At 35.4% G+C, this 12,137-nt stretch overlaps 1 protein-coding gene across 1 annotated transcript; it reads left to right on the top strand.

Moving 5' to 3' along the window:
- Window positions 1–1,556: 1,556 nt before the first annotated feature.
- LOC122062976 lies at window positions 1,557–2,849 on the top strand. Its single transcript, XM_042626640.1, has one exon. The coding sequence runs from the start codon at window positions 1,557–1,559 to the stop codon at window positions 2,847–2,849; it is 1,293 nt and encodes a 430-aa protein (XP_042482574.1).
- Window positions 2,850–12,137: the final 9,288 nt, after the last annotated feature.

The raw sequence follows: 12,137 nt of genomic DNA, 5'->3' as shown, positions 1-12,137 counted from the left end.
ATTTGTACATATATATATATATATATATATATGATTGAGTACATCAAATTAAATAAGATTATTTAATAATGCTTTGAAGAGATCTATGCTGCGCTTTTTATGCATTATAGGTCGATAATGCATTTCAAGATATCATGCCAAACACAGCCTTATTTTTAAAAAGACCATGAAACGATTCCACATGCTTTCAAAGTATAGCTTTATAGTTCATTTTATAACCGTGCATGATTTAGAGTTGAGATCATCAAGGGAATGAGGTTGCTAGGACCAAGATCTTGAGGTTGAGTAAGGATGTGTTTGGTATGATTTCTTAGGATGCATTATTAACCTAGAACGCAAACCAGCCCCTGCCTAGTGTAGATAGAATTATTGCTATTTGGAGCTTTCTGAAGGAATCAACATCTATGAGTTAGTAATTCCAAAAATAGAAAGAAATAAAAATTTCATCTCCCATTGTTGTGATATGGCCACTTCAAAGTTGTATGAAGTACCTTCGCCGCTCAATCACAAGCTTAGGGTTTAACACCTTCATTGTTGACAAGATGTCATGATTCCAATCAATTTGGTATTACTTTATTCTAATTTTCATAATATATTTATCCGAGTTGATTATATTGGAATTGATCTTCTTTTACTTGACAAGGGTATTGATGCATATCAATTTTATACAGATATGAGGCAGAATATCGAGGATATTAAACTGCAGAAACAAGCTACGGTATTTTCGCTCATCCTGGCCTATTCTTATTGCCCCTTACTTATGTTGATCTATGTATTATGTATTTTTGAGTCATGTATGGAATCCAAAAACCAACTTCGAATTATTGTGGCCTATCATAGAGTGGTAGATTGTGTTATACAGTTCTCATTACTTATTGTTGTGGTTAAAAGGGGGTAATAAGACCTAGTGATTCTTTATATTGATTTTTTATTTTTTTATTTGTGCCCTCTATTTAAAGAAATAAGTTGTATATCCTTATAAAATTGAAGGTCATACAGTTTTCGTTTAATCAAGTGCCTTCAGTTTATACAAGTAAGCAGTACAACCTTGTAAAATAGAACGCACTTTCAACATTTAATTTATAAAGCTTCACCACACAATCTTCTTACTTTATTTCTATTGATAAGTCACGTGTGAATCAGGGAAGTCGGGTCCACATTACCAATCATCACTCCCACCCCCATAAAATTACCTACGTTGGCCTTAACATATTTTGACTATGGGTTGATAGTACATAAATACAGATTGTGTTGAGGCCAATTTCTCTTTTTCCTTATTATTATTATTATTTTTTTATTTACAATGGTAGATATTTCTTACTTCGACCAAGCCTAGTTAATTTATATTTATTGCTTCATGGTTAAGTGTTTTTTTCCTTTACATTTATAGGTACTATTGTAAAGGTTGGTAGCATTTGGACGCGTAACATATTAAAGTTATGTCTAGAAGTTGGATTGCAAGGTCGAAGGAACCATGTTTTAGGGCATCCCCATTATATTGGGAGGAAGTAAAAAAATTCCTTGATCATGCATTCAGTCATGTTGACCTAGGGGGAATGATCTTATGCCCATGTGTGAAGTGCATAAATCAATTGATAAAGACTCGGGAAGAAGTGTTTGAAGATCTCATATTGAATGGATTTCTAAGGAGTTACACAATTTGGAGTTTCCATAGAGAAGCTTCAACTTCAAATACAGATCCGGATGTACATAATGTGGTATGTGATGAAGGTGATAGGTTTGATAGCACACAAAACATGTTAAATGAGTTATGGGAGAGAGATGCACTTGAAGCAACTGAGAATCGTGCCACAGGTGAGCCTGTAATGGGGCAAAATATTGAGTCAGAGAAGTTCAAGAGATTAATGGAAGATGCAAAGCAAGAATTATATCCCAGATGCAATAAGTTTACTAAGTTGTCCTTCCTTATTCAGCTATATCATATAAAGTGCCTCTGCAATTTGAGTGACAAGGCCTTCTCAATGTTGCTAGACTTATTAAGAGAGGCACTGCCAGAGCAAAATACATTGCCAAATTCCTTGTACGAAGCAAAGAAGATTATTAAAGAACTAGGACTCAATTATGTAAAGATTGATGCATGCAGCTATGACTGTATGTTGTATTGGAAGGAATCAGCCACTGCCACCTCTTGCAAAATATGTGGCACATCAAGGTATGAGAAAAGAGAAAATAAAGGCAAGAAAATCCCTGTTAAGATATTACGTCATTTTCCTCTGATCCCAAGGCTGCAAAGGTTATACATGTCTACAAAAATATCTTCTAGTATGCGATGGCATCATGAACAACATGTTGATGACCAACGGTTACGACACCCAACTGATTCTAAAGAATGGAAGGAATTCGATATGCGGTATCCAGATTTTAGTAAGGATCCTCGTAATGTGAGGCTTGGTCTAGCAAGTGATGGATTCAATCCGTTTAAGACGATGACTTTAACGCAAAGCATGTGGCCTGTTATGGTGGTGCCATACAACTTACCCCCATGGATGTGCATGAAGCAACCCTTCGTCATTCTTACATTGCTTATACCTGACCCAAAACAACCTGGGAACAATATAGATATATATTTGCAGCCTTTAATAGAAGAATTAAAAGAGTTGTGGCATAATGGTGTTGAGACATATGACGTATATAAGAAGGAGACATTTAAGTTACATGCATGCTTGTTATGGACCATTAATGATTTTCCAGCATATGCAAACCTATCGGGTTGGAGCACTAAAGGTGCATTGGCTTGTCCTTGTTGCAACAAGGATACCTCATCTCGTTGGCTGAAATATGGGGGAAAAACATTGTTATTTGGGCCATCGTCGATTCCTTCCCAGTGATCACAGATTTCGGCGTGATAGGAGAACTTTTGATGGCCATGAAGAACATAGAGGTCAGCCAGAGCCACTTTCTGGGTATGAAGTGTTAGAACAACTTGAGGGTGTTCAATTTCCACCATTTGGAAGGGATGATGATGGAAAGAAAGGAAGGAAGAGGAAACGAAGTTTGAAACAGCCCGATCTCCCACTAAAATGGAAGAAAAAGAGTATATTTTTTGATTTGCCTTACTGGAAAGATCTTATAGTCCATCATAATTTAGACGTTATGTATATTGAGAAGAATGTCTGTGACAGTATTATCGGCACATTGTTGGATCTTAAAGATAAAACCAAAGATACTATGAATGCACGCCTTGATTTGAAAGATATGCATATATGACCAGATTTGCATCCACAGATTATTGAAGGAAAGAATAAAGTGTTTATTCCCTCTGCTTGCTACAGTTTGTCTACTAAGGACAAGGATGTGTTTTGTACACTTATAAATAGTGTCAAGGTTCCAGACAGTTATGCTAGTAATATTGCACGGTGTGTGCAAGTCAAAGAACGGAAAATATCAGGAATGAAGAGCCATGATTGTCATATTCTGATCCAACAAATTCTACCAGTGGCCTTGCGCAATATTTTACCTAAGAATGTTAGATCAATCTTGATGGAATTATGTCAATTTTTTAGGGATATATGTGATAAAGTTGGTAAAGAGGATGACTTCAAGAAACTTGAAGAAAGCATTGTTGTAACACTTTGCAATCTAGAAAGGATATTCCCACCTGGATTCTTCGATATAATGGTGCATTTGATTATACATTTAGCATTCGAGGCAAGGATGGCTGGTCCAGTCCAATATCGTTGGATGTACCCCATTGAAAGGTCAGTCCTTACAGTTTATAAGTATATGTAATTATTGTTCATTTCCTATTCAGTAATTAAAACCCATTGCTATTAGATGTCACTCTCATCTAAATTGTTTTATGACAGTTGTTCATAATGTTACTATGTGTAGGTTCCTTAAGCAACGCAAAAACTACATGCGCAATCGTAGCCACCTAGAAGGTTACCTTGCAGATGAGTGCCTAATTTTTCTATCTAGATACTTCGAAGGTGTAGAAACAATATTTAATCGCCCGGCTAGGAATACAGGATCAATAGAAGTAGAAGATTCACTCTGTTTAATTCCAAGCTATGGTAAGCCTCTAGGGAAGTGTGAGATGATTCGATTAGACATGATGGAAAGGATCCAAGCACATCGATATATTCTAATGAATTATGACAGCATAAAAAGATACCGTGCGTGAGTATCCTATCATAATTTTTTTTTTAGAGTATATATGTTTATGGTAAATCATTAGTGTGTAACATTTTAACTATATGATTTGTAGACAACATTACGAGAAAATCATGAGGGATTTAGGTCGTAGAGCGGAACCACGCAAGGTTAAGGATTCACATGGTCGGAAGTTTCCCAAATGGTTTAATAAGCATGTAAGTGTAACACTTCCAATTAATTTTGGAGCTTCATATATAGATATTTATTGAAAATTCTCTAATTTAATTTTGTTTAATTTTCTTTTAGATTATGAAATTATGCCGAAGTGGGGTTGAGGTGCTTGAACATATTAGATCGCTAGCCAGTGGTCCTAAGTTTGAGGCAAGAAGTTATACGGGTTACTTAATTAATGAGATAATGTTTCACACCAAAGCACGTGAAAGTAATAGAAAAACTCAAAATAGTGGGGTACTTGTAAAGGCATGGACACAAAGCTTTTCAAGTTGTAGAGATAGAAAACCTATTGAAGGAATAGTCACTTATTATGGTGTTTTGAAGCAAGTGATCGAGTTGGAATACTCCGATAATCTTGGTATGTTTTTTTTTAGGTGTGATTGGGCTAATAGTGAAAAAAGATTAATGAAAGATGAGCACGGATTCACCCTAGTGAATTTCAATCATTTAATGGATACTGGTCAAAATGAGCTTGATGATCCCTTTATATTTGCTTCACAAGCAGAGCAAGTGTTTTATGTGCCAGATCCCCTCAAGCCAGATTGGCATGTTGTCATAAAGACAAAGGTTAGAGATACTTATGACATTGAAGGGGAGGCTTCGAAAGAACTTGGTCAGAGACACTCACAGAACCAAATAGATATTATCCAACATACGGGAGGCTTGGAATTTGATGGTGATGCCACTATTAGTTGGAGAAGGCTTGATATGGAGGGATTGATAGTTGACACCCCCATCGAACTCATAAATATAATGGGAAATTCAGATGACAATATACTTAATTGAATTATCATAACGGGTATGGAAATTTAGAAACATTTAATGATAATATATTAGATTTCAAATAATTATATGCTTCAGTATGTTATTCTGTTCATTTATATATTATTGATGACTTTACATTTAACTTTCTTTATCACAGGTGTCAGCAAAGAAAAACATGCATGCTGGACGTAACAGTGTACCTCGTAGGGAGGAGTTGCATACCCAACCTGTGGTTGTTGAACAACAATCTAATGTCTGACGGTCTAGTCCTTACCATGTACCCCGTAGAGAGAATTTGCAGAGTCGGCCTGTGGCTATTGAACATTCACCTCATGTCCACCTGTCTGATCCTTATCATGTATCCCATAGAGAGGATTTGCAAAGCCAGTCTGTGCCTGTTCCGCAACAGTCATCTTCTTTTCGACAGTCTGAACCTATCCTAGATGGACCCTCTGATCCACAGCTGACGGAAGACAGCCATGACTATGATGATTTTATGGAATGAACAGATTCAGGTTAGTTCATGTGTTAGTTAATGAATGTAGTCTAATAAATCCATATCTAATTTTAAGGCATTAGTTCTATTATTTTTTCACCTAAATTTAAATATTAATGACTGGTCACTTTGGCATGTATATTCTGCACCAAGTACGATAAAGAGGCGAGGATATGCAAGGGGCCTTAAAATTGCTCATATGCCGAAAGGCCAGAAAGTGAAAGTATTGCGAAATGAGTTCAGAATACCATGTGGTGAAGAGACATCCCAATTGATGACCTGGATTGGGACACTTGCACGGACTCCTGCATTGATTCCATGCAACTATGCAGATTGGAGGAAAATTCCAAAGGAACACAAAGAGGAAGCATTCAAGCAAATTATGGTAATATGACATCCAAATTAAATATCTCAATATGTTTAAAATGTATATCTAAGTATTGGTTTGTTTATTTTTTTATTTTTTTTATTTTTTTATAGGATAAATTTGACCTCGCTGCTGGAGACAAGAAATGAACATTACAAAAACTGGATGACCGATGGAGGAATTTTAAGTTTGACATGACGCAAAATGTATATGATCGGTATACCACCCACCTAGAACAAGTACAAAATTGTGATAAACGTGTTCCGGTGGATCAATGGCTAGATCTACTCCATATATGGGATACTGGATATGTTTTATGAATGCCTTGTGTATGTATATCAGTTGAGACAAGTACAAAAGTTAAATGCCGATGGTAACATTTGTTTGTTTTCTATACATATTAGGCCATGTGTACCCGTAATAAGACTAATAGGGAAGAGCTCCGTACGAGCCACACAACAGGGAAACAAAGCTTTGCACAAGTACGGGAAAATAAGGTAATATGGGGAATATGGTACTGCGTCCGTTTGTTTTGTTCATATTAGGCTTGTTTTAGTGTATGTATTTTTTTACCTCTCAAAGACTCAAGCTCTAATATGTAGTCGTATATTTTTTGCTTAGCGTAAGGAGCACCCAGATGGAGTGCCTCCCACTCGATTGCAGCTTTATAAGGTGACGCATACTAGGAAGGATGGATCTCCTATAAACGACATAGTTGAGCAGAACATGGTATGGTTATTGAACCCTTTTTTTTTTTTTTTTTTTTGTGCACTTAAGCTATTAATGGAACATTTGAAGCGTTCCTATTTTCTGCGGATAATGAGAAACAACTAAAGCATTCAAATAGCTCCTTGCTTATATTCTTAGGGATATACATTGTACTGAATGTCATTCTCTTACACTCAACTGGTGTAGTATGGTTAATTGACGGCGGCACTTGGGCAAAGCACTATCAAAATTCTCTTGTATTAAATGTCTTTTATCTCTTTTTCCCTCATTGTTTGCATGATTTATTTTTACACAACTAATGTTCCATCATTTGGATAGAGTTAGAATTTTTATTTGGTAAACTCATTCTGCAAATACAGTAAATAAACAGGGCCTATATATATGTAGAGGCAACAAACAAATCAGATCAAGATCGGTCTATCACAGGCAGTATTAAGGCTTTGAAACCCAGAAAATTGAACACGGGGCTCAAACTCACATGGAACTTAGGTACTAATGTAGTGATTATACCCTCTAAATATCAGCTTAATGTGATGGCCTGAAGCTGAGATATGAATAGGATGTGACATTAGAAAGTAAGATTAGAAATTAATAAATCTTGTGTTGTATACCAAACCAGTAGCAAAGAGAGGTTTCAGATGTGTATGTAATCCTCCAAATATCAGCCACAAATGGTGACCTGATGTGCCGATATGAGGGGACCAATATGGCAACAAAACCCTTAGAGAAAACAAAACAGAAGGACTTGATGAGGTCTCCTTCAACCAGAAAATATAGCAGCAACTTAGTAGATACTCCTTTGTCGAATCAATGGTCATATGCACTAGTTTGCAAAACCTTGGTGCTTAAACCCCAGTTGTGTAACCTTGTTGTCACTAGGCCATTGTGTGATTCTTACCCTTTTATATATTTTCGAAAAACAGTTGCCCACCTAGCATAAATTGGCGTCTATACTTGGGTTAATGCAATTCTGTTTCATTTCATTGGTTCCCTATTGATTGTGTATTTCTAAGTTTGGTTGGTAAGTTCCTTGTTTATTTATTGAGAAATGAGACTATGGTACCCATAATATCTCATTCATTTATTTTTTAATTTTCATGCAGGAAAAAATGGATGCAGAACCAGAAAAGAAATCAGCAGAAGAACAAATGAACAATGATGTGCATGAGGATATCTTCACTTAAGTAATGGGCCCTGAAGGTCATGGATGGGTGCGTTTAATGGGAAGAGGAGTAAGCCCAAAGGATTGGCGCCATTCATCACAAGACATTGCTGAAATTCTTCGGGAGAATGTCAAGTTACGGAGTAAGGTGAAATGTCTGAGAGAGCAAAACACAAAGCATGAAGAGCTAATATCTACAATGCAATCTTAGCTTAATATGTTAATGCAAATTGTGGTAGGGAAGCAACAAGACGGTGCTCAGAACATAGAGGTATCGTTTTATACACTAGTTCTTTAATTATCTTATATTAGTAGTTTTACACTTTTTAAAATGATGTTTATGGAGAAAATTTCATACAAAAAGACATTCCTTATGCTTCACATCATGAAGGTCATTTATCGTATTCATTTTGAACTATTGTGATCACATCAGCCTGATGCTCGAGGTGAAATGAATTTATGTTGATTATAATGTCTATAATTACTTACCATTAAATAGTTGTGAATCATTGATTAATATACTAACATTAGTATTTAAACTATGCAGGTTGAAGTTGCTGTTAAAGGTTGATGGGTCTTAACTCTTGGGCCAAATATCTTTTGTTTTGAAATTTTTTGATGATGGAAAAGCTAAAATTGTGTATATAGATGATGAAAATGTTAAATCTAGTCTTCAATCTATTAGGAAAATTGAAGGGGATTTCCCAGATGAAACTAGAGATGTTCCATAGATGCCTTTAAAATAGCATATTTGGGTACTTTTGGTCTTTTTTGGGTGAAAAATCTCTAAAACATCTGGACTGATTTTTTGTACAGCAGTTATGACTGAGAAGTTTTCTATATCAAGCTGTATATGTTGATACATTGTTAACAGAACGGACACCAAATTAAATATTTCAGGTCTATGAGAATCTTGTTATAACTATGCATTTATGCCTTTCTCATGTAGTGAAAGTCATCCTCTTCAATCTATATATTGATCTTATTCTACATAATGATCTACAGAATGCTCATTTATAATACCCTAACTACTTTTCTAAAATTCTATGATAGCCGTAATATGTTGATGTGAGGTTGTTGATTAGGGATTGAATTTTGCTCCTATCCAAGTTTATTAAGCACATCAATACATTAATTATTCCATTTTTTTTTCTACAAATTGTTCAGATAATACTAATACTTAAGAGGGTATTTTTGGCCATGAAGAAGTGAATTATGCCATTACATAGGTTGTGAACACTCATAGAACCAGGGTAGCAGCAAAATGGATGATCCGTTAAATCCGTTAGAATCATCCATTTACATTAGTCACTGATTACCCCATGTCCACATGCCTGTAAGAAGAGCTCCAAAGTCTTCATTCATAACTAGAATTCATGAGGTATTTCGAAGAGCCTTATTAGCATAATATGTCCCATGTTCTGTTATGTCTGTTGGAACATCTAATATGACAAGTACCCTGAACATCTAATATGACATGATATAACTCATAAATTTAAAAGACAATGTGAAGAGTGTTGTACCAAGTTGGTTGAATTGTAAGGCAGTAAGTAGGGATAGTATTCAGAACCCATTTTTTTCGAGAGTGTGTAATCAGATTTAAAACAAAAAAACGTTTGGGAAATCAAATAACAGATTTGTAACCCCTTATTGGAGACGGACATACTGTTGTCCCAAAAATTTGGGAAGGTATATTTTCCTCTCTATTTTCAGAATAAATTTAATATATGAGACGATTTTTTTCTCTCTTATAAATATATTTGAGACAGAATTTCTACCATCCGAAAAATTGGGATTTTAAACACACATCCTCATTTTTATGTCATCCGATTTAAAAATAGATGTCGGCAACTAATTTTATTATTTTAAGTCATGCTGCGCGCTCGGAACTAGAAATAGGTTTGGGGATTTCAAAAAGAAAAGAAAACGAGGATATGATCGAGTGAGAAGTGTGGAGTGAGAAGTGAGGACTGAAGATAGAGGATTTGATCGAGTGAGGAGTGAGGATCTGATTGATTTTAATTTTAAGGAAAAGGATTTCTTACACTTTGCTGTTCTTAGCCCATCCAACAACGTCAGTCACCGCTGCAAGTCCCAGGCAACAATCAACAATGAGCGCTGCAGTGCTGCTGCTGCTTGAATTGAAGACCTGGCATATATTCTTGCTATTGATTTAGTTAAACACATTCATTGTTGCAGCTGCTCTAAAAGAGAAGATGCTACTGTTGCTCAAAGTTATTATAGTAATGACCATTTACCGACGTCCATAATAGGTAAGAGTAAAACCCCCCCTTTCATTTCTTTTTTCTTTGTTGCCTTCAACACCAAACGATTTCTCAATTCTAGTGGGTGCCAGGGAATAGTAGTTTAGAAATGTATTAGTTGGGCTTCATTGATAACAAAAGAGTAGTAGTTTCCTATGATTCGATAGCTAGCTGGGTTGTTTATCAGCAATGGATCTTCAAAGTATCTACTACACTTGGCTACTAGTTTCTCTCTTTCAAATTACATCTATAGCAGTTGTGACAAATTCTGAGGATGGTAAGGTCTTGTTCTACTGGTTAATTTCATCTTAATAAAGATATCAGATTAGTTCCAATATCTTTAATTTCCTGATGCAGGTGATGCTCTGTCTGCCCTCAAGTTTGATTGGCAGAATATACCAACTAATTGGGTGTGTTCAGATCCTTGTGGGGATGGTTGGGATGGGATTAAGTGACCTAGTTCTCGAGTGATCTCCATGTAAGTCATTACTAAATTTATTATTTTTCTATCAGTTATCAATGGTTTCAACTTTGTGAAAATTCTTGATACTTCTCTCCCCCTTCTTCAATTTCTATGTCAGAACAATATTAAGCAGTGGACTGAAAGGTCAGTTTTCAGGAAACATATAGTTCCTCTCTGAGTTGCAGACACTGTAAGTCTTCCATTGCATTTTGCCTTCTATGTCTTAACTCTTAAATAGGATTTGATTGAACAGATATGATTATGTCTTTTTAATAGGGAAATGGATGAAGATTGGTGTAATACTTTCGGGCTTAAACTTACAAGATAGGTTGAGGATTTGAGACAACATGTGCTTAAATCCAGAAATTGATAGATATGAGTTCATATTGCTTTTGTTGTTATAATTAAGATGGGTTTCTAGAAGCCTAAAGATCAGGTTCAGAAACTCATTTGAAAACCAGAAGCCCAATGAATGAATATTGACGAGAATTAAGAATAAGTGATAAACTGTAATCTGCATCTCAGATTTGAATAAACTATAGGAATAAAATTTTAAAAGTTGAACTTGATCCGAGGGTCTGATCTCGAGTTTCAGAAGAATCCTGCTTGAAATAGGACTTCTAAAAACAAGAATTGATGTTAGTAACTAAGTGATTTTTGATCAGTAAATAAGCTCACTCAGATTCAGTAGCCACAGTTAATAGAATATAGAATAGGATTGAAGAGAAATTTGAGATATTATGGAAAACAAAATCTACTGATGGAAACTAGAAAACAGAGAATAAAAGTAAGAAAACCAGCAAGCCTAGTAACAATAGGAATCAGATGATAAGAGATCAGATTCAAAATTTGAAATCATACAGTTGTAGGGTAGAACCTGATTGAACAATATGAAATCAGAATCAAACTGTCAGCAGTAACAGGTAAGAAAATGAAGGTTTCACATGTATAGCATGCACATGAACTTAGGTTAAGAACTAACTTGTTGCAGCAATTAAACAGTGAAGGTGAAGATACAAGAACAATATGACTTGAGATTCACACCCTAGCCTTGATCAGCATCCCACTGACCCACATAGCATCCCATCAGGTAGCAACTACATCCCACAATCATTAATCTGACTCTCATAGAGTATTGAGCAGTAATGGCATACTTTATACATTGTAAAAATCGATGGGAGAGGGTTAATTAGCCCTTACACTATTATATAGAAGTAGCAAAGGCCAATAAAAATAAAAACTCAGCTTTTACAAAGAAATGAATAAACATGCAATAAAGTTAGAGAAAACTATTCCTAAACAAGTCCATCAATTATGGTTTTGTAGGTGATGAACCAGATCACCCTTAAATTGAGTTAACTCGTGAGTTGTTGACTCAGTGTCTTCTTGCTTCTTCTTTAGTACTTTTAGAGTAGCTATCTTGGTGATCTGTATCAGATTATCAATGTCCTTATCTTACATTAGGGGAATGCTGATTTTTATCCTCATCTATTATTGACATGAAATTTTTTTCTATAGCAGGAAGAGTCTTATGGGGCATA

Source organism: Macadamia integrifolia, unplaced genomic scaffold (genome assembly GCF_013358625.1).
Source record: "Macadamia integrifolia cultivar HAES 741 unplaced genomic scaffold, SCU_Mint_v3 scaffold1166, whole genome shotgun sequence".
NCBI classification, from domain to species: domain Eukaryota; kingdom Viridiplantae; phylum Streptophyta; class Magnoliopsida; order Proteales; family Proteaceae; genus Macadamia; species Macadamia integrifolia.
Note: the sequence above shows the minus strand (reverse complement) of the source record. Positions and strands in the feature narration are given on the sequence as shown.

Excerpts from the sequence above, each read along its gene's own strand:
- LOC122062976 (XM_042626640.1), top strand. The coding sequence starts at position 1,557 with ATGATCTTATGCCCATGTGTGAAGTGCATAAATCAATTGATAAAGACT.